At 35.1% G+C, this 24933-nt stretch overlaps 1 protein-coding gene across 3 annotated transcripts in view; it reads left to right on the top strand.

Annotated features, from left to right (window-relative positions):
• The window catches only part of LOC592845 (glycerophosphodiester phosphodiesterase domain-containing protein 5), a 64422-nt gene that overhangs the window by 29365 nt on the left and 10124 nt on the right, over window positions 1-24933 (top strand). For all 3 annotated transcript variants that reach the window (XM_792350.5, XM_011666103.2, XM_011666104.2), the window contains 5 exons: window positions 8679-8772; window positions 9788-9946; window positions 20361-20454; window positions 22804-22949; window positions 24747-24829. In XM_792350.5, the coding sequence (XP_797443.3) occupies window positions 8679-8772; window positions 9788-9946; window positions 20361-20454; window positions 22804-22949; window positions 24747-24829 (576 nt within the window). The remainder of the gene's footprint in view (window positions 1-8678; window positions 8773-9787; window positions 9947-20360; window positions 20455-22803; window positions 22950-24746; window positions 24830-24933) is intronic.

Genomic DNA, 24933 nt, shown 5'->3' with positions numbered 1-24933 from the left:
ATGATATCTTTCTAAGTTCCCTGGACTAATTACAGGATTGCTAGACTACATATTATAATCATGTGGATTACACGACTATTAAACAGGGCATAGATAACATAAAACTAAACATGCATGTTTATTCTGGGTTATATAAATAGTTTGTTATCATGGTACAACCTTGTGATTATACAAACCCTCCCTCTTTCAGATTAGCCTTTTCTTCAGATGAATTTTGTTTTCCTCCCTTGAAATAAAAGTGAGTTCAATTTGGTCTGGTGATTACATGTACAGTATAAATTATCCAACTTTTATGTTTCCCCAAGGGTGAAATGAGACACATCAATAGTCTACTCTATAGACTCAATCAGGAATTTATTATTTAAGACAGTCTCGGACTCAAACTAAATTTGAGTAGACTTTCAGTGTTCGAGAGAAAATATTCTCTGCATGAAACAAGGTTATTTGCACACCAGCCATATATACATGTACATGTAAAGTAAAGTAAAGGTATGTACATTACTTGTACATTAGATGAACAAGGTCTCCACACTTACTATTTGGGAGGGGTCCAGATTAAACTTTTTACAGTCTGCATGTACAACTTTATTACATGTAGCTTTGTAACAGTAAGCCTGTTATTGAAAACTTATAAAGAGCAGGATATCCATACTATCTATCTTAATAATAATAATAATAAATAATAATAATAATAGTGGGTTCTTGTTTAGCGCTGATGTATGTCTGTCAGACTTGACAGACTTGGGTTGAGTGGCAAATGTAGATCAATGTCTTACCAAAGGACATTAGTGAGAAGAATTAAGAGAAGAATTTTCTCCAAAACACCCAAATGTATGATGCCAAATCACTGAACGAATTAACCATAGGCTATACCATACATACATTTACATTGTAGTACACAATATATATATAAAAATGAGAGAAACAGATCATTGAAAGTTTAAGCAATATCTGACAATAGATATCAATCAAATTATGAACTTTGTTTTAGGTGTATTCAGTTAAACACAAATTGGCAACTGGCATATCGTTTGACTTCGTCTTCCATACATGTATGTGCTGTCAGAAAAATGTATAATATTTCCATTTTGTTGTTGTTGATGAAAGTAGTATTCTATTTTCACATCGGGATTGAGAAAACCTCACAAGATGGCAGAGTGTTACCAATATGTATTTGGTCTTTTAAAACTTCAAAACTTCATTACTGCCTGAATCTTAAGTGGATTTTGCTCAAACTCTCACTGATCTGTTTTATCATTTTGCCTGCTTCTATTAAAACCAACTTCATAACAAGGTAAACATCCCCCTTTAACAGCAGGAGCAATGAAAACTGATGAGTTTGTACCACATCTTACTCTTCATGTAACAAATCATCACATCTCTTGGTTCTACACACCAGCACCTCATCATTCATGTTCAATTCATGTGTATGTAAATATTCAGCCAAGCCTGAAGTGAAGAAAGGGAAGGGAAAATGCCAGTTGTTGAAGGTTGCGGGAGGTTGTTTGGGTGGAGGAGGAGGATGACTCATCACCGTGGTGATGACACACTTTGAGGTGGCACCATCCAGATGATGCATGGTTTCAAGCGCTCTTGATGGGAGCGTAACAAAATTACCCCTTTCCGTCTGTTCACTTAGCAATCTCTTTTTCTCTGTGACGCATCTTGCCTGCATGGTTCCCTCCCATTTGCTCTTCACTAAAATCTTCGGAAATTGGTATTTTCCCTAAAGAAATGTTCAGTCATACATGCACCCTGAATATAATTACTGCATGTACGTTTCTATACAACCCCTGTATGAAACATATCTATTACTACATCGATAAGTAAAAAAAAAAAAAAAATCATGACATTTTTTTTTACAGAGAAAGAAGCTCACAAGATACATGTACGTCACAACGTTGCCAATTTGTGCTTCATTGATTACAACCTGAATATTTTTGATAGGATTTTGCTCAAACTTTCATTAAACTGCTTCTCTCCTTTTGTGCTTTCGTTAAAGCCAACTAAATATCAGGGTGGACTTCCCCTCAGGATGATGACACTATTTTCCCTCTTGCCTTACGGATGTACATCATTCAAGATTTATGTTGTGGAATAGCTTTAAACTTTCTTTTCATGAATTCCTCATGCTTTTGATAGGAATGCTAGCAAGAATACATCCTTCATCATGTTATGATATGATGCTTTTATTCAAAATAGAAACTCCCCATACTGACCCATTGTCATGGTTACAGAGGCCTCTTCCATTATGCAAATAACCTTGGCATTCGTGTACAATTTTAGACCAGGGGGGTGTTTCATATTAAAAGGGTTTGTAAAGTTACGCATGACTTTAATTCAATTCAATTTTATTTCGCAATATAAAAATAAAAATATACAAAGTAACAGTAAATTTAAATATGTTTACAAGGGTTATATGCGGGGCTTTCCATGAAGGTTGCGAAAACCTGTGAAGTTGGATCGCCCATTAAAGAATGAAAAACAATACAAAAAGAAATATAACATATTATAAGCAAACAACAATAAATTAAGTAAAATAAGCAAAGTACAAACACTTCAACTACCTATAAGACAAGAGAAAGTAAAATAAGATATGAATTGTGATTTCGTTATTACTTGGGGAATCATATTCCACTGTTTAGGACCTAGATAACTCATTGATTTAGCTTCATAACTAGACTTAACAGACCATAAATGAAATTTGTTGGAAAGCCGTGTATTATAATTATGAATTTGACTATTATTTTGAAAGAGGTCTGAAAAGGGGGCAGGTAACAACTTGTTTTTATATTTGTACATATATGTTGCAATTTCTTGCCAAATGGGATGCTCAATTATTATTGATTATTATTTATTAAGTTGAACTGTGCAGATGTAGATTAACATTCTCATTATAACTAACATTTTTAATGCAAATCAAATTTTTTGCCATAATTTAATTGAGGTTATTGGAAATATCAGAAAAAACTTTGGGCATCCTATCTGGCACTTCATATACAAGTCGTTCGTAAAGTCATGCATAACTTTACGAACAGCTTTATGAAACACCCCCCAGACCTTATTTCTTTGTGTATGTTGTGAGAGGCAAGAGAGCAAGCAGTATCAATTAGTCTCTATCTTACATTTTAGAAAGGTGTAATATAACTTGAAATCAGGGTTGGCCAATCAGGGTTGGCTGGTAAATACTAAAGCGGGCTATACCGGCCAGTAAATTTGACTTAGCAAATTTGGACAAAATCAGGAAATACCGAGAAATACCCCCAAAACTAAATTTGTAACAGTATATAAAGGTTTTATTCAAACGTGTCTAGCAGCCAGCGGCTGAATTGCACATGTGTTCGTATATAGTGGTAAATTTAACAAAATGCATCGACATGTATGGCATAAAAAGGTAACCATAAATTACACTTTAGCGTAAAACAGCTTAAAATTGATTACCGGTAGATCGAATCTTACACAAAAATAGCAGCCAACATACTGTATATAGTGCATTCCCGAAAAAATGAAACCGAGAATTATTGACATTTTATCATAACTTAATCACAATTAAAATGAATAAATGACACATATTTGTAAAGATCCTCTTTCATTTGATGCAACTCATACATGTATGATGCATATTTGAAGCATGAGTGATTAAAACAATTTGAAGAGAGGGTACCAAAAAGTCATTTGGCGGGCAGTATCTGAATTTCAAAGAGAAAATCAAATTTCTAGAAAGTTCATTTTCTGCCTTTTCATATGACACCTCAATCAGGAAATCAGTTCTGTTTGTTTAAAGTAATGCTTGCATTTCCATAATTTGATTACCGGTAAACAAATTTGTTTTCACTGGCTGCCTGCCGTAGCAACAAACAGAGTTGACAAAAGACTTAACTCCATTTCGTTGACGATCAGCCATGCACAAAGAAGATGAAAGACTTGATGCATGGCTGATTGTCAACGAAACAAGTACCTCCTTACACTGTTATGCACAGCCTTAAAGATAATCTTGAGTTCTGGTAAAAAAAGGAAATGAATTCTCACAGAATCAAACAAAACTTACACTGAATGTTCAAGATTATAAATAAATGTTATTTACCAAACAATTTTGGTAGAAAATGTATACTGGCTGAGTAATGAGCATAGAAAGATAAGTAAATCAAGCTAACTAGCCCCGACACCATTTGTGTAGTGATACTGTAGTCCCATATACATCTTTCTGTGTACAGTGCTTGTTACTTTACCAAGACTGGGCCAAATTTATTAGGATTTTGATGAATCCGGAACTTTGCAGTATGTACATGTTACATGGTCACCCTTTTTTTTTTTATCCATTCCACACCTTTTCTTTCACAATGCAATTCCATGACTAGAACTCAACTTTATCTTTAATAGCATATCCTTCAAAATGTCACAAGAATCCAGCATCCCAAACTTTAAAAAAATTAAATCCTATCAGTAAAAAAATTGTTATTAAAGAATTGCATTTTGTGACTTTTACATAAGTATAAAACAGTATGAATACATTTGTAAACAGAAGTGGGTTAACTATTCAACAAGCAAGATCATGGCCCACAGTAAATGATCACAATAATATGGCTGACATAACTTGACCTGATGAGTAATGATAATTTCAATTAAAAGAGAGTATTGAGAAGCAATTATTATTACATGTAAGTGTACAGTGTAATACTTTTACATGAATATTTAACCAAAACATAATTGTGGAATAATTATGAAATGTTTAGATTATTGAGCAAGAATCGATATTAAGACAATGGAATGGTGACTTTAGTCATGGTTAGTGGGTCATACCACTGCTTGAATTTATAATGAATGGGCATTCTATAGCTTTCAAGCCAAGTATGGTATGCTAAAGCTACATGAATAGCAAGTACAGTGTACATTTACTGTACTACCACCTTTGAAATATTTGTGTTGTTGTTGAACTCAATTCAACTTCTAACCTAATGATTGCATTGGAATTATTGTAATAAACAATTAACTGCAGTGTACACATCCTTTCAATATTCAATTATTAGGCCTATATTCCATCTAGACATCAATACATTTCAGAATGTGAATTGTTAGTTATTTATTAAAAATTGTCTACTAATAATTTGTGGGATTGTTATATTTTACACAAATATACCAATCTTTGAGAAAGCATAGTGTTATATTTTACACAAATATACCAATCTTTGAGAAAGTATAGTGTTATATTTTACACAAATATACGAATCTTTGAGAAAGTATAGTGGAAATTATTTGTCTGAGGGGGGACTGGCATAGTACTTTTTTCTGAGGGGCATTTCGAACTAAATGCTTAGTGTATTTGTTATATGTCTCTTCTTTACGCCCCGAACGGATTGATCTGGATCGAGCGCTATATAGGATGGGCTAAAGTACCGGTGACTTGTGCCGATACTGCAGGCAGCAATGTTAAGAGCAGTCCGTATTAGGGCTGCGACGAGTAGTCGAATGTTCGAGTACCCGCACTGTTGACAACTACTCGAGTACGATTTCTCGTACTCGAATATTCGACCGCAAAAAAAAAAAAATTCCCGGTCACCTGGCACTGTCCAGGCCGACGCTAACCCGTGCCAGGAAGAGCGCCTGCCGCTGGCATGGTACCGTCGGTAAAAATGTTTCCCAGCTCAATCACTGTCAAACTCACCACTCAGAAACTGGGACCAAATGTCCAGATTTCTGTTTGGACTCGGAGGAAAATGAATTATTCTGCCATCTTTGGTTTTTGAAACAGCATTGTTTACTGTTATTATTATTATTATTAAATCGGAGCCTTCAACTGCAACTCAAAGTAAAATTGCATGAGTTTTCGAAGACGGACCTGGAATACTGCTCCCGTGGTATGGTGGTGGCAAAAATACAAAAAAAACATGGCGTCCGAATATTCGAGTATTCGCTTGTAAGCCTGGGAGTGTACTCGGGTACCTCATTACACGGTTGTGCACTGCCTTAGTCCATATGGTGTTGTGACCATAGGTCATGTGTGACCTAAATTCGCTATCTCAAGAAATCGGTAAGATTTTGAAAATCTGATATCACCAATAGAAAGAAGAATATAAAATCACACAGAGACAGAATTTTTGTCGGAATTGGGTATGAAATTATGAAAATATTGACAAAAGACAAAATTTCTAGCACTACTTTGTATGTGGGAAAGAGTTTTAATAAATTTGTTTACACACGGAAGCCTCATCAGCATTAAAGGGCATTTCAATCCTTGACATAAGTTCATTTTAATGAAAGCAGAAAATAAACAGAATGGCAAAAGTTTGAATAATAATAATAATAATATTTAATTTTTATATAGCGCTTAATACAAATGTCTCTAAGCGCTTTACAAATATACTATTACCCCGGTCATTGGATTTAGTGCTTGCCACTGCCATCTCCATTGCCATCTCCACTCCCTGGGGAGCATTCCAGCCGGGAGTTACTTGACGCTCACAAGCTGTTTGACCAACAATGACGGCCGCATCCTACCGGGTACCCATTTGACACCTGGGTGGAGCAAGTGCAGGTTAATATCTTGCCAAAGGAAATTAGTGCCGTGTCGGGATTCGAACCCTCGATCTTCGCATCTCCAGTCAAGCGCCTTAAACTACTCGACCACGACACTCCCGAATTAACCCGAACCACTACTAAATAGTAAAAAAGTTGTGTTTTCTTGTGCTTGCTCTGTTTACAGTTTCTCCTTTTTAAAATGTTACATGTGATTTTTATCTTTGTCTGTTAAATGCCAAAGGCGCTCATTCTGAGTAAAAGTATATGAGTTCAATGCCCCTCTGACTGCCAACAGACAATTCATGATAAATCACTTGGATAGGATTAGTGAACTTCTTGTGACTACATCAAATGTTACACAAGAATTCTTCAAAATGAAAAATATTCCCCAAAATAGTATCAGAAGGCACTCTTATTAGTTTCAAAGTAACAATACACCTAACTTACAAGATATAAAGAAGAACCAGGAATCAATAGAAGTAGAAAATATTTGCAGTCATTGACCTTTTTCCCAATTCTTACATTAAAAACAAATTACACACAGTACACTCTATTTCACCTTCAAAAGTGCACACAGTAGTGTCATCTCTGCTATTGTTATTACATTACATGTACATGTATCTTGATATTGTTTCTAACTGCTATGGGCTGATCCTGCAAATAATTGATGGTTGAGGTTCAACTTTGGCAAATATGACTGAAAGCATTCTGCAAATAAAATGTACTGTAGTTCGTGTTTGCAATTGACTGAATATATTTCTTCTGTTATACTTGATTTGCATGTTATGAAGTGATTAACTGTATTAAATGTTATCCTTAAAGTATTTTTGGAGTATTTTGACTGTCATTAGGCCCATTTACACAGCCCAAACACTGTTTTGAAAAATCATAGATTTTTAGGACTGCTACAAAAAACTGTATGTTCACTTCTGGAAGAGCCCTTCAAAAACAAATTTGGTGATTGCTAATTCCAATTTTGTCAAAAACTTCAAATTTTCTGGAACGGATGTAAAAGATTTTCCAATTTCACACCCAATTCAAAAAATTCTTATACTTGAGACGTAATGTTGGAAAATTTAATTGGTCAAGTCGAAGAACTCGACTGCAGCTCAATTTGCCCACACTTATATATACCGTATACAATTTGCCTACATTTATATACATGTATACCGTATACAATTTGCCTACATTTATATATACTGTATACAATTTGAAGAGGCAATATATCGCATGCTAATAATGCGATGTAGCATTCATACTGTGTTGCAATGATTGATCCATGACTGCACAAATCTAAGGATGAGTCATCGCCATGGTGATGAGAGTTCTAACAAAAAGGCCCCCGCTGCCTAGAGACTTCCTCCATGCTTACAAAATGTCATTACTTCTCCCCAAGATAGCCTATGATAGGCACTCCATTACATTCACATGCTTTAGTACTTGCATTTTAGATGTGATGGGTTTTGTCTGTCGTAATGTGATGTATGATTTTTGAAGGATGCATTGTTTTCAAACTATAAAATACTTGTATTATATTATTGATCATGACTGTACCACAATAAAGGCATGATATATGCAATACCAGTATTCAAAATAATTTCCTTTTTCCCCCTCTGTTTAGCTCACCCGAGCCAAGGCTCTTGAAAGTGAGCTATTGCGATCAATTTTTGTTGGTCGTCTGACATCCATAAACTTTTTACATGTTCAATTTTTTTCTCAAAAATACATAGCCTGATTTTAACCAAATTTTATAGGGATCATCCTTCATCAAGGGTGATCTAAAGACAAAAGTTATTCAATATGTTTGAAAGGGGTACCTTTGATACAAACAGTTTTCATGTGAACATGATTTAATTGATGGGACTCAGTTTGACCCACATCTACACGTATAAAGAGTCAAACCTGTCTATAATAATAATAATAATAATAACAATAGCTTAATAGTTCACTCCAAATTTTATAATGGCCATTGGGGTATCAGATTAGTATAGACAAGTGGCCTTTCTTAGAAGGTAGAATTTATAAGAGGGGTCCACTTGTTCAGTATTATATAATAGGAATTAATATGTTATATGATACCCTACAATTTTATTACTGTAAAATTTAGAACTTCAAACTTTGAATAGAAATCAATCTTGATCTCTTTCTTGTTTCTGATACAGGTTTATCTGGGAGGATTTGAGTGTTTGGTTTGATTGGTTTACTCTGCTATTTGCATGGTGTATCATCGCTCTACTATATCTATCTGTCTTATTGGTAAGTCAAATTATACCAGTGTAAACATTGACATTAATGTAACTCTTTTGGGTGCCAGGCATTATTCATTTCATTTGCACATAACAATGCAGGTTTACACTATCCATACATGCATGGACCTACAACAAATGATACATGAGTCACAACAATAATAATAATAATAATAATAATAATAATAAATTTACATAGCGCAGCTTTTATACAAAATATATTCAGCTGTGCTGGAAGGTGACATTAGATTATTATGCAATCACATCTTTCTGCATTTTACAACACAACAGAAGCAAGCATATTTTAATAAAAACAAAAATTATAAAATACATGTGACAAACACTGGCGAAGGTTTTAATCTAAATCATCCCATTATAAGCAAGTCTTCTGATCATGCACATAATTAAAATACATGAATACGTATGAAGTCCATAACACATATAGGAATTTAGTAAAAATATTACAACTACCACGAGGCCCCTGAATATGCCAAGATCTCTAGTGTGTGTGTGTGCGGGGGGGGGGGGGGGGGGGGGGGGATAACATTATTGATGCCCCAAACTAAAGCTGAAGATTCAACCGTATCTATTGATTTGGAAGGGTCGAGATGAACAAATGTTCATCTTAACCATGGGCCCATGTATTACTACAGTACATACAATTTTACTTTTTCTTTTGTTCTATCATAATTGCTAAATGAAAGTTTCTTCCTCTTTTCATTGTTTGTTTTTAGATATTTATACTCATTAATAAACAGACTTTGATAACTCTCTCTCTCTCTCTCTCTGTCTCTCTCCATCCCCCCTCCCTCTCTTTCTCTCTCTCTCTTCCTCTCTCTCTCTCTCTCTCACACTCCTTTTCCCTCTGCTCTCCCCTCAACTCTCTTCTCCCATTTCTCCTTATATAAATACCTTCATCTACCTGTCTCCTCATCTCTTATCCATCATTTCTCTTTACCCTACCACATTCTACATTCTGTTTTCATTGATTCTCCATACTCCCACCTCACACCATCCACCTACAGCTTTTGGCTATCAGCCATTGTTTTATAGGACAGCAGCTGTACCTGCACTGGTTTCACAAGGCACTACAAGTCTTGATCCTCTTGGGATGTATCATCACAGCAGCCATGATGAGTAAGCTCTGGGGGTCCGAGTTCCACCTCCTAGCCATCTCTTTACAGGTCAGTATCACTCCTAATCTAGCACTAATAATGGTAATAATATGAGGCCCTTTCCTTTTAAAGCATTGAAATAAATCCAAACCTATATTTTGCCAATCAATGTGGCCCCTTATTCTACTAACCTGTAATCCCGAAGCTGGTTTTAGGCTTCTATGTAAATCCCATCTGTACTAGTTTGACCAGGAGGGATTAGACCTCCCTGCATGGTCACTGACAGGTGGTTATCTCAAATCAGCTCTCAAATTAATATAAGAAAAGGGGTGGGCATAAGTAGCTTAAAGTAGTGCAGAGGGGCTTGAAAGACAAGGTTAACAAAAGAAGTTAGTCTAGGTTTAGGTTTGCGTTTGGTAGAATTACATTGGTAGTATTACATAAGTATAATTACATTAGTACAATTACATTAGTACAATTACATTTGTAGAATTACAGTAGTAGAATAACATTAGTAGAATAACAGTAGTAGAATATCATTAGTAGAATTACATTAGTAGAATAACATTAGTAGAATTACATGAGTACAATTACATTAGTAGAATTACATTTAATTAAGTAGAATTACATTACCGTATTTGCCGGCGTAAAGCCCGCAGTATTTTTGGAAGAGAAAATATCAAAAAGTCGGGGTCGGCGAAACAGGAAAAAAAAAAAAAAAAGTCAAAACCAGCACGAATTTGTACATATGGGACTAGATCGACAAACGGTACAATAACTATACATTTCCACACATCTTACCGACAATTTTATCTTGCATTGCTGACATGAAGACGAAAATAAACCTCCAAAAACAACATCTGCCGATAGATTTTGATCTAAGTTCGTGCCAATGCATTGCAAAAGTAAAAGAAGGGCCCGTTTAACGGAGCAGCCGTGAAGCATCCAGCACGCGAAGTCGCCATTTTCAGTCCATTTCAATGACTACATCACAGAAAACTGCAGTGTATGGTATCAGTGCAGGATGGCAGAGCGGTTTTAGGAGGTGATTTTAGTCACATCAACATTTGTATGCAAGAGATCGAATCCCAACTTTGGCAAAAGATTTTTTTTTTTTTTTAAATGTCAAAATCGGGGGTGCGGCCTATACCGCGCTGCGGCCTTATCGCCGGCAAATACGGTAATAGATTTACATTTAATTGAGTAGAAATACATTAGTAGGATTACATTAGTAGAATTACAGTAGTAGAAGAACATTAGTAGAAGAACATTAGTAGAATAACATTAGTAGAATTACATTTAGTAGAATTACATTTAGTAGAATTACATTAGTAGCATTACATTAGTAGAATAACATTAGTAGAATAACAGTAGTAGATTTACATTTGTAGAATTACATCAATAGATTTGCATTTACTTGAGTAGAAGTACATTAGTAGGATTACATTAGTAGAATTACAGTAGTAGAAGAACATTAGTAGAAGAACATTAGTAGAATTACATTAGTAGAATTACATTAGTAGAATAACATTTAGTAGAATTACATTAGTAGCATTACATTAGTAGAATAACATTAGTAGATGAACATTAGTAGATGAACATTAGTAGAATTACAGTAGTAGAATAACATTAGTAGATGAACATTAGTAGATGAACATTAGTGGAAGAACATTAGTAGAATAGGGACCTACATACATGTATAAGTTGATCAATTATAAATCCCTTATATACATAATACATGACATTCGCCACTCTTAACAGAGCTCTGGATTGATTCTGCTGTTCGATACAAATTTCTCTATTCACAGTCGCATATCATCAAAGTGATGCATGTACGTAATATGTGCGCAATCTCCACTTTATCAATGGTGGGGAGCACATATCATGCATCTGCCAAACAAGTTGATTCATGTAATTTTTTCAGTAAGTAAAAACTTGATTTGTCCCAATTTATGTTTCTTGAGACTGTGGCATGTTGAAGCATTTGTAAAGTATTCGACAAAGGCCCCTATTCAACCAGTCAACCTTTCATTCTTGAGTGAGGAAAAACAAAAACAAAATTGCAAATTGACAAGGGGTATGAATAGTTAATTAGTTGTTAACTATACATGGATTTTTTTATAAGCATAAGATTAACTTTCTCAAGGATATTAGAACCCAGATCTAATATGTTATATTATGTAAAGAGATGAAGACTTTCACATTATGAGATACTTCATGAAGTCATAGATATGTACATATTCTCATTCTCATCTACATTATATTCCCTAACTCCAGTACCCCACCCTATTCCCTCATCCCACTCTAGCTTGTAGAAATAATCCCGATGGCAGCTAAGTACAGCTAAACCCTATTCCAAGTGAGCAGACGCTCTCTTCATTATCCAGCTTAACAAAATTGCAAGAAGCTTAAATCAATATCCATTAGATGAGATGTGTAGAGCCAAGGGCAACTCTACATCATATTTTGAATTCCAAATATCCCCATCCAAGTCCGCTCCCTTCAAAAACCACTTGCCCACATATCCACATCTGTGTCTGTTTATTTTGCCTGCAGATAGTTTTTTAATCCAACTAGCCTATTATAAGCGTAGACCTAGATAGAATTTACCTCTTTTAAATTGTAATTGGTATACAAACAGATCATTGGCTCTCAAGTTTGCTTCCTATGTGTAATATTTGATTGTGGTTGTTTTGTATTGAAGTGTGTTCCAGTGTTTGGAATAAGAAAAGTACAGAAACGGATTGAGAATGACCTCATCAAAATGAGGACAACATTTATTGAAAGGAGAATAATTATGTGAACAGAGTAAAGAACAGAAAGACAGGCAGAGAAAAGAGAAAATGAGAGGGATAAAGATGTAAACACATGTATAAGAGTGGAAAGAATCAGAAGTAAATAGAGAGGAAGAGTAATGTAGAGAATAGAAAGAAAAGAAATATCTGTTCAGACTTCATAGCTATAGAAGCATTAAGTCTGTCTTTAAAGTGTATGAAATATTGTCCTTCTTGCTTCAAACATATACATGTATACAGGTGAGAAGATCTACAGAGAGAAAGAAAAGATAGAGGGAGGTACATTGAGTAAGGAAGGGAGAGAGCAGGAGAGATAATAACAGAGGCAGAGAAGGGGGACTAGTGAAAATCAAATATGATATTTATGTATATTCAAATTAGCGAAGCATTTCCATCCATGAGTGTAATTGTTGGGGGGGGGGGGGGGGGGTACCAGACTTGTGTACATTGTAGGTAGATGAAATGCAAAAAAACAAAACGAGGCCATTTAATGAGAAGAGGTTGTATAATTTTCTTTTCCACTTCGCCTTCTCTTTACCACCCTTCCTTCTCTTTCCCTTTATATACAGTCAAACCTATACAGCGACCGCTCAAGGGAAATAAAAAATGTGCTTGTTGTAGACAGGGTCCTTTAGTACATGTTTCAATGAGAAACCATTTTCAAGGGAATCATACAATGTGCTTGTAGACAGGTGGTCACTAAAGCAGGTTTGACTGTATATACATTTTTTTTGGGGGGGGGGAGGGGGGGGGGGAGCATGTTGTTTTGTATGTGTCCCCTCCCTATATCTACATGTATGCGCCTGTGTATGTATTAAAAAAAAACAAGTAAGCTGACATCTAATCACACTTCCACTGACCTTCATGACAATAGCAGAGGAAATCCTTTTGATTAAACCTCTTTTGTTGTAAGGTACATGTGTCCATGTATATTGTTCGAGCTACATTCCTTCTTTCCGTTACTCTCAGCATATACCCCAAAAATAACTTTAAAATAAGGTAGGAACTATAAACACCCTAGGCCAAGTTTACAAAATAAAATGTAAAAGTTGCTCAGATAATGTGACATAGTTGTACATACATGTACATGTAATAAATATGAAAAGCAGTTTGAAACTTGTTTGATGTAGCGAGAATTTTATATGTGATCATTCCAAGAGCTCAAGTATCATAAAAAGGACAAGAAATTATCACATTACAGTAAGACATGCAATAACAGTACAGATATATATCCCTGATAGATTCCCAGGTCTAGAATTGATATAAATCAGTCAAATTAAAGCATTAATTAGATTAATTTCTTGCTGGATTGTCTTGAAACTTTTATTTTCTTTGAACTTAGTTTTTGTAATTGATATATGATACCTCAGCATATTCTGGTTGTGTCACCTGAGAACTTGACTATACCACTTATTGATTTTCTTGTTTATATAATTGTTTTATATACATGTATTGTGAAACAAAATATTCATGTATATGAATGAAGTGTACTAATAAAATTCAAATTCAATAGCATTCCAACTTCATGCAATGTTTGCCGATTTGTATCTTGGTTCAATAATCTGTTTCTGCACAATCATGCTTCAAGGCATTATTGCTTTAATTTGGTCATTAACATTACAGCAAAAATTGAACCACGATGTTCTTGTAATCATCATAATAATTCATTTTGTTTGTATTGTAGGTTGGGATATTTTGTTGATGAAATTTGCATACCATTATATTGTTTGCACTAGTTAAGGTCTTGTTTGCCAAACCAAAGAGCCTAACTTAGTGGAGACAGTCACTTTGAATGAATTGATATTGATATAACAGTAAGTGGATATGACCAAAGAATGAAACAATATTTGTGCAATATTTCTTTTGCTTCAATAATAAGGTGAATGTCTGCTTCCTTACTTGGCATGTATTTTAACATGTTGTGAATATAACATTGAGTTGCTTAGCTCCACAAAATTACAGGCAAGAGATTTCTTGAAATTCGGGGTAACGAAAGGACGATTTAAGTTGTCTTGCTGTTGTAGCCCGGTTAGGTGTAACAAGAATCTATTGGTTAGAGTTGTGTAAAGTGGACAGAATGACATAAAACTAAAGTGTGAAATTACAAAATAGGATTTAACAAAGATAAATAATTGGCATTTGAAAGTTTGCCAAACAACCAGTTTTTAACCTCTTAAAGGTACTATGTCCCATTTGCAGGCCAAAAAAATGAAAAAGTTAAATTCCAACTGCATTTGAAAGATGATACTAATTTAGAACTTCCCTAAAAAAGGTGGGGCTTGAAAATGTCTTCAAGTGGGAAAATAACGACTATTAGTTGTCAAATCGACTTTAGAGCTATAGAGCCCAAAAGTAATAGTCTTGATTTTCAGACAATTGTACGGAATGGTCATACATTTTATGCTGCGCAAAGATTCAATCAGTTTAATCTTGGCCATCACAAGAAGTGGGTTATTGATGTAGACAAATGCTCATGTACCCTTTACAACTCTTTTCATGTATGTTATTACCAAAGAAGAAAAAAGCCAGTCAGTCACTCAATAGTGTCTGACAGTGAAGTCTAGCAAGTAAACGGGTTTCCTTGCATAATTTGAATATGAGGACACTGCTAACGTTTAAATTTCACAGATAGGACATACATGACATATTCATAATTCTTGCAAAGTTCTACAGCATTTGAGGTTGGCTGCAAAAGGGACATAGTACCTTTAAAAGGGAAAAATTGGGTGTTCGTCTTGTCCTCCATACCTTCTATGATTTTTTCAAGAGATAACAAATCAAACAGTATATTTCACTAGACCTTGGTGCCCAACAACTACATAGGTGTACTACTATAAGCCATACCTACCTCTTCAAGGTTTGTATAAATATTTATCCATGTTCTTGTATAATTTGGAGCACTGTCATTATGCTGTTTGAGTTGACTTAATGTCAAACATCCACACAGTATAAAAGTAATGCATGTCTCCATTACATTCTGATGAAAAAGATGACTGAAGTGGTCACAAATTTGAACTCATCATTGTGACTCTAATCAGAGTTAATTTTTAGCCTTAATAGACAATTAAGTATGTAAGGCTGTAAGTATGTGACTAAACATGTTCAAGAACTTTTAAAGAAGTTTTTAAATACTTGGGAAAATAAGCTACCTTGCCCATAATAGAACAGAATAAAGGAGAAAGTTTTACTTTTAAATATTTTAATTGCAAGTCCATCACATGTCAGTGTAGGTTGATTGCAATTACCGGTAGAGTGGGTATATATATATATAATCCAGTAATGTAAATGTAATGTACAGGATCATTAATGTAGCTGCAACATGTGCAATTAAAGCACTCTCTGTAAAGCTTGCTTGGTGACAGACAGAAGTCATCTACAATAATTTTCCATGCTATAGGCCTCTCTTCAAAAAGATAGCAATCTTTGAATAAGATCTGTAGTTTCCATGTTGCGACATACTGTAGTACTGTTTGCTCTAAACAGGAAGTTACTTGTATTTTACATGTACATGCAGCTCTATGCTTAAAAAAGACAAAGACAGACATTTGTAGCAAGTAGGACAAGAAAAGAATAAGGTAGCAATGAATACATGTAACATGGCTCTTGGCATAAACATCCTACTCTGAATTTTGAATTTTCATAGTGTAGATGGAGAATATTTGTATGAGTCGGGAGGGGAGAAGAGAGGCAAGAAGAAGTGGGATGCAGGAAACAATACTTTTTAGAAAAACGCATTTTTTTTCTAGCCTTTCCCAAACTTTTGCCTTTTTGTGTCAACGAAATGATATTAATTATCATAACAAATTAGGACAAGTTATTGGTCCATGTCTGCGCAAAACTGACTGCATTTGCGTTGAGTTTAACTTTTAAGTGATATATGGGCAAGCACAAGTTGAATTTATTATTCAGTTTGTTAAGATAATTCACATAATTTTCCATGAAATAAAACATTCTTTTCAGCATATGGCCCCAGAACTTTTTTTGTTTATTTGTAATGCTCAGTTTAAGAAGTTAAAGTCGTTTATAGCATGCTAAGATAGATCCTACACAGCTTTCACACAGTGGACACATTTATTAAAGCTGATTAGTTTAAAGAGCTATAAACTAATCAGCTTTAGATACAACATCATTAACACAAAAACAATTTTGGTGCGGTCATTCGAGATTCACTGCTCTTTAAACACTCAGTAGAACTATTGTGCATTTACGAGCAGTGACTCACTGCTCGTAAATGCGCAATTGCCCTACTGAGCGTTTAGAGAGCAGTGCCCCTTCTTAGCTCCGCCCAGTTAAGGACGTATATGCGTTCACACACAAAATGTCTTGCTCTCTAGATACGGACTTTGTATCTGCAGCCTGCTCTGACCGGCGTATAGATCGCAACTTAAACCCCGTCTTAACTGGAAAATAAAGTTGCGGTGACATCCGGACGACATTTACCCCCTTCCAATTAAGACGGGTCAATCGGGTATTACGTCCGGACAATATCGAGGTAAATCTCACCCTAGAGAGCCAGGGTGATATTTACCCGGGTAAATTACGTCATCGCCGTGAAAAAATGTATACATGTCCCCAGCGCTCGCTAGCTGATCGTGATGAGACAGGTGCGGTTGTTATGGTAACCTACCCGGGTGAGGTTTTTGGCTTTTTGCGGATGGCTGATTAAGACGGTCTCCAAAAGCTCACCCCATGTTTTACGATCAGACCCCCCACTGTTTCTCATCCACATGTCGCTCGGGTGAGATCGAAAAAGTTCTATTAAAGGCACACTGTACTACTTGTAGCTACTTGCGCCCTCTATATAACAAACAATGCCTAATCGGTGACCATTGGTCCCCCATGATCCTCTTATGTTAACTGAGAGCTGAGTTGATGAGATAACCACCTGTTCAGTGACCTTGTAGGGCGGTCTAATCTCTCCTGTAAACTATGGCAGATAAGCTTTAAGACGGGGCTTTACTATCTGTCCGAAATCACACAAGGAAAATTTACTTACAAGGCCAAGTCCACTCCAAAAAAATAATTCTCTTTTAACAGAGTAAATTCAGAAAACTAATAGGGAAGTTACAAATTTTTTTTTAAATATGAAAAACTATGGAACTTAGAAAATCACTACACACATTGCCAATTTATCAGTTTGTGACGTCATTGCTTCAATATTTATTAATTGCTTCATGTATTTTTATCCCATTAATTTCCCTTTTTAGTCCCCAAAACTTGATTTCCTCAGGTTATATGATTCGCATCATATTGCGTGCATGACATTTCACGAAATCTTTTATAAACTATGAAGAATTTATATTATTTTCTGAATATTGTATACCGGTATTCATAATCATTGATTTTTATATAAGTAGTTTATAAAAATTCACATTTTCCATGATTTAATTGAAGAAAAATTCTATATTAGTGCATCCACACAAAAACATATTACTTTCAATATAACTTGGATGCTGGTGTGCGGAAATAAGATTTTTAAGGGGAAAATTTGAAATTTATATTATCAATACTAAAAAAAACAATTAGTGGATAGTGAGGCAATGCCGTCACAGACTCCTGATTGAGTTGCCAATTTGTCTTGTGATTTTCAAAGTTTTTCATGTCATTAAATATTCATAACTTTCTTATGATTATCCGATTTAGCTCAAGTTTTTTTTTGATAGGTTTGTTTGATTTTTCTGCTTCTATTGAAAGTAAGTTAGATTTTGGAGTGAACTTGCCCTTTAAAGCTGTTTAGTTAAAGAGCTTTAAACTAATCAGCTTTAGATACGATGAATTTTACGCCAGTGTGAAAATGCTGTATGAATAGTCAAGTCCCCCTGTGCTATAATGTCAGTCTCACTTGTTCTTGTAGGTTATTAAATGGCCTTGTTTGCCCTGGGTTGACACATGTACAGGAATCTGATACATGTTTATTATGAAAGGGAAATGGATTGGTGTTAGAGTTTGGGTTGCCAATTTGATGAAAGGAAATCCTCTGCTTGGAGACGCAGATCCTGACTGAAGCTTGTCCGGCCCGGGCTTCCTAGGATTAGGGTCAGGATATCGGTTTTCCCCGGATTTTAAAGAATTCTGGTTGAACAAAACATGGAATTATGGTCAAATTAACTTAAACTGATGAGTTCACATTTGTTGGTAATAAAATCATAATGAAAATAAGGAGGAAATTATACCCCAAGTAATGGTTTGCATGGATTTTAAAAGGATTTTCTAAAGATTATGGTGAAACACATGCAGAATTATGGTCAGTCCAAGATTGAATATGCATTACCATTTTCTCTCTAGACTTCCCTGTCAGACACTATTGAGTGACTGACCATGCTGACTGGCTTCTTTTTTCTTCTTTGGTAATAACTCATAAAATGAGCTGTAAAGATACATGACCATTTGCCTACATCAATAACCCACTTCTTGTAATGGCCAAAATTGAATTGATTGAATCTTTGCGCAGCACTAAACGTACGACCATTCCGATTCGGTACAAGGGTCTGAAAATCAAGACTATTACTAATATGATTGCTATCACTTAAAGTCGATTTGACAACTAATGCTCGTTATTTTCCCAACCCTGTTTGAAAACTTGTTGCATTTGTATGATCAGGGAGATGTCTGTAAAAATAACCCTCTATTTATCCTCATTGCAAATAATGATAATTACCATAATTACAGAGATTAACCATAATAAAATTTTCCAATTTTTTTTAATTTAATTTTTTTAAATTGTTTACAAAGAATTTAATACAATACATTTGGGTCATTTAATTGTCTTTAGCTTAAAGATAAGCCTATTTAAGAGCATAGATATGTGAAGTGTTTGAAGTACAATGTACTTAGTTTAGAATTGAGAGGCACGTACATGTACATGTATTCAGTCTTTGAGGAATGTTTTATTGCCATGTTTCTCTTTCTCTATAGAAAGGTCATGCAACATGGCTCTTGGCATAAACATCCTACTCTGTGATGAGTGCTGCCAAACATGTTACGTAGTCACTTATTGATTAGATGAGGCAGTGGCGTCATAATCTAGTTAAACTCAGGACAATGGGCCATTAATTAGATAGATGTTTATGAAATGCATTTTGAAAGTGGACCAGGTATGCACGTTATCAAATATACTTGACCAAATGGATGATATTGGAATGAGTGAATAGTCTTTAGTCCCTTTTTTATATCTGGAATATGTAACATATTTTACTAGAGATTTGATGGACCAAAATATATATTTTTGAAATAACCATCCATTCCCCCCACCTCTTCCCCTTCTCCCACCCCTCCCACTCTCTCTCTCTCTCTCTCTCTCTCTCTCTCTTTCTCTCTCTCAATTTTGTCTATTTTTCACTCTAATGTTATTACATGTAGTTTCTATTATCCTCTTATTTTGCTGTCGTAGATAATTACAAGATAGTGAGCTGAAATTGCTGAATTTTTATTATTTTTTCCAATATTAAAACTAATTGTATTTGTAACATTACATTACATTTACACTGCTGCATTATTAGATACCTCCACTGCAGTTCTGTATAAATCAACTACCTATGATAATTATACAATGTGTGTGAGGTCCTTTGACTCCCTTCAGTTGTGGTGATTTTACATGTTTATTCATTATACAGAGTCAACATCTATAAGTTTATTTAAGGGGTAGCATTTTACTTATTTCAATTTTTCTTCCTTTTTTTCTTCCCTAGGTCACATCACCAATTCTTCAAATTGTTTTAGTTGTTGTTCTAACAACATTAACATGGCCATTTGCTGGGCTCTGGTACAGAACAGACAATTCAGGTATGCATCAACTGATAAAGAGAGACAATGAGAAAAGACATCTGTTTTTCACAAATAAGAAAAATATACTAAAACTAGGACAAATAAATGATAACGATTATACACTGTCGGTAAGATATGTACACAAAGAAAAAACATATTCTGCTAATGTACATGTACATGTATATCTCATTTTGAAAGAAAAGTATGAGGTCAAATAGAAGGGAAAAGACTAATGGCAGGTATCTAAAAATGGCAAAAATCAAAGATTAAACAAAAATAGAAAGCTATTAGGGAGAAGAAGGATTATACAAAGGAAAAGGAAGATAAAGACCAAGAAAAAGAAATGAAGGAAAAGCAAAAGAAGAAGCATTAATGAATGAGGGAAATTTTCAAGATAGTTTTATGCCACACAAATATTAACACCTACATGAACATGTATTGGGTAGAGAGATTGTTGTATCATTAATTATATACCTCACTTAAGAAATCCAGCCATCTGATTGGTCGAAATTGGAGTCGTGATTTTAGCCATTCCCGTAAAGAAACAAAAAATTCCAAAACCATTTAATAGTCAAGTGTAAAATCCCTCAAAATTCTGGTTACCAGGAAAATACTAAAATTTTGCTGCAATACCCATTGGTTTACGTGTTAAAATGTCCTTTGAGCGAGCGCTTTTGTCGGCGATTCCCAAATGATCGAAAATTTCAGTCATTTTTCTGGCAAAGATAAAACAGACAGTTTCTCAGATTTTCCATGATGTTTTAACCAATCTTTACTATATAAAAGAATAAGGTAAGAATTCTTGGTAGATTTTTCTTTGAAATCGGCATATAAAGACATATCGACTGCTTTAATATTCGAGGTCTGGCTGTTTTTATATGCTCAAGGGAACCGCGCAGATCCTGCCATGACCCCTCGGCGCGCCGCCCACCCATGCGCGTCTCAGGGTAATGGGGGGATCTGCGCAGTTCCCTTGAGCATATAAAAACAGCCAGGCCTCCCAAAGCAGTCGATATTTCTATATTATTACCCGTATCAGACATCTGAGCAGGACAATTTTCAAATGTTATTGCCCTCAAAGTTTAATTGATAAGCTAACAAAACTATGGGCAAAAAAATATTATTGACCGCTCAGCAAAGTCGATGAGATTTTGTGTGTAATTTACTGCTCAATAATAATACAGAGTTAACCAAATAACAAATATTATTGCCCGATCAGAAAAGTCAATGGCAAAATGCGTGTTAAATTAGCGGACAATAATTTAGAGCCAATATCCGGATATTTTTGTAATTTTCATTGCGTATCTATTACGCGTATGAGAACCTGGGCACTCTCGGCCGTCAGATGGTAAAACGGTCTAACTCGAAATTTTGACTTTTTGAGGTAAATTCACTTTCCGGGTAATGTGAGGGCGCTATTTCCAATGGTGCTATCGAGAAAATCCTATCATGTCTTCTTTTAGAGATAATTTCCGCTATCTTGGTACTTTTTTGTATTTTTCCTTCAGATTTGATGGTAAAACGGTCTATCTCTGAGTTAGCCCATTGCCGGTAATATCGTTTGGGGGTAAAACGAGCTATCTTTTACATAAACCTTTTAACCTTCTGAATTGAAATTTTTTAATCATCGCTGTCAGATGGTAAAATGGTCTATCTTCGAGTTAGTAGTATGGCAATAGTGTTTATGGTATTTCTAGAAGATAGACCATTTTACCATTTTATGATGTGTAGTGGGAGGGTATTCATGGGCTGTGGTTAAACAGTCTATCTGCACAAAAATCTCATTTATTTTATAATTAAAATCCCAAATAAGCACAAAATTCTTCAGTTATCAGTGTTTAATATGCTTCTTCCTGTCCCATTGCTAAAACTGGATTATACCCATCTCCTAAAAAAGCTGAAACCTCTAAACTTCAAAGTCATTTTTCTCAGAACAGCGATTTTCGAGTTATGCGCACTCTATCGTGACGTAATAATCACACCCAAGGCACACTGTTTACAGTGTATCAACAATGTTGTCAAACACTGGATGCACAGTTCTGGTTTGAAGATGTTTTTGAAAGTTTTTAAGCTAGGAAACCCTGTACAGTGTAGGCTACTGTATGTTACATAATTTTAAGAGTATAAGATATTAAAAGTTTCTTGTTTGCTCTAGATGTCTGATGTGGTTAATAATAGTAATATTGACTACCTAATTCAGGGCAATACGACTTGTCATATATCACCTTCACCTTCGGTTTGGGCAATATATGTTGTATTGCCCTGAAGGTAGTCAATATTACTTATAGCAGGGCAACACATTGCATTGACTTGTCTTAACACCAAAGTTGATTGATCCCGTACCACGCATCTCTTCTTCCTCATCAGTGGTGAAAGCACTGCTGCTCATCTCCTACTCCGCCATCATGGTCTTCTTTTATCTTATTCCACTCTTCATGGATGTTCCATGCGTCGCAGAGAAGATAGAGTTACCCCCCAAACCAAAGATGTTTGGGCACAGAGGAGCAGAAGAGGTCAGCATGTTTATTTGTACATTTGTAATTGAAATAAGAGCTTTGATAAAATCTGCATCAATATGTTGTTCCTGTTATTTTTTTATTTTTTTAAAAGGGGGGGGGGGGGGGGGGTAACCGGGATACCCACTTCAACCAGCCATTTTCCATACCGTAATTAACATTGTATAAACCGCCCTCGTATATTAACCGCACCCCTCTTTTTCGCCCTCTGTTGTCAGCAAGCCAGGTCCGTGTTAAAAAACCCATGCGGTAAGGCCTTTCATTTAACTGCGAGGTGCAGTTGAATGTGTAAGATCATTAATGTAAATTAAAAAAACAGTAGAGGACCTAGAATAGAACCTTGTGGTACGCCGTGTTTAATAGAAGAAAAATTGGAAGAATTATTATTATAAACTACATATTGAGATCTATCAGAAAGATTACTTTCAAACCAAGATGACAGACAAATTTGAGTGTTGTTCTAGTTTCCGAGTGGTCAGTCAACACACCGATTACTGAGCTGGGAGACATTGCTAGACATAGCGCTAGGTGGAGGGGTATAAATCGAAACTTAAAAACAAAAAAACAACGTTAATTATGGTACTTTGCCATAAAGATTTAGTTAGAAATGATATAGCTTAAATAGCATGGAATCTGGAGAATGTAAGGTGGCTCAGGGGATCACTATGAATCATCCCCTCTCCTCTATATGTACATGCCTCCCTTTCCTCAACCATACATACACAGAGAAATTTTGGTGTAATTCTGTGATATTGCATAATCTGTTATTACTAGAAGACAAGATACATGTAAGCTTGAAAGTAACAAAGAAGCAAAAAGAGCATGTTGCATGTGTTTGAGTATGTTTCTATAGACAGGCAGAAAAGGAAGGAAGGAAGAAGTTTTCCAACTTTTTATGTGGAATTTCCTGACTCCCTAATCAAATTTATCAAGCTCATCATGAATTGGATATGATCCATCTTTACAGTGAAATAAATATTCCCTCTGATGATGATTTGTACGTTATATTATCAGCAAAAAAATGGAACAGCTGCACTTTTTTTAAGGGGGGTATGATATTTTTATTAACTTTATAGTTTTAAAGATAGAGTGGACATTTTCTTGTGCAATTTAGCTCCATTTTTTCTTTATGATAACATCAGTACATTGACATATATCTGTTGACGAGACATTAATCTACATTTGCCATTCTCCACCAAGATAATGTAAATGAGTACCCGGTAGGAAGAAATAACGCCTTATCATAGCGGATCAGCTAAAGCTATGATAATAATATGATACTTTGTATTGAGGCGCAGATATTAACCTTGTTATTGTGATATCTCAAGGATCACTAGAGGTAAGGGGTTCAAACTCTGTGATAGTATGTATCATCATTGGAAGAAAATCTGATTAGAATTTTGGTAAGTAGGTCAAAGGCAATAGAAGTCAATTTTATTAGGTATTACTCTTGTTATCACAAACTTCTTGACAGTATTACTAAAGAAAGATGATTCAATTACATGTTAAAGGCTAGTAGTCGTCAGTTGACATTTGCTTTAACTTAGGCTTTTCTGTTTTCTTTGTGATCTGTCACAAATAATTCCACCAATCACCTATACTGAATTAAGGGTGGAGGCATATATGAGATGCAGTAGCACTTGTCTTGTTATTGTGTTCAGAGGTCAATATAACAGGTCTTTATGCAATTTGGTATGCATTGTTTGTTTGTGTCGGTGTTGTAGTATTATACCGTAGTGCATTCATAATTTATGCTCTTGATTTGATTCTCTTATGTCATCTTGTATTTTTTAGATAGCACCAGAGAACACTATGATATCATTTGAAACAGCAGTAAATAACAGCATTTATGGATTGGAGTCTGATATCAGAATAAGGTAACTACAACATCTTGAAACCGACCCTTTTCTCAGAGATAGACAGCACTTGTAGACACATGTTTATTTATAAAACAGTTTTTGTATATTCCTTAAAGAGAAGG

This window comes from Strongylocentrotus purpuratus, unplaced genomic scaffold (genome assembly GCF_000002235.5).
Source record: "Strongylocentrotus purpuratus isolate Spur 01 unplaced genomic scaffold, Spur_5.0 spur5_scaffold_12, whole genome shotgun sequence".
Lineage (NCBI taxonomy): Eukaryota > Metazoa > Echinodermata > Echinoidea > Camarodonta > Strongylocentrotidae > Strongylocentrotus > Strongylocentrotus purpuratus.
The sequence above is the reverse complement of the archived record's forward strand: the minus strand, read 5'-3'. Positions and strand labels throughout refer to the sequence as shown.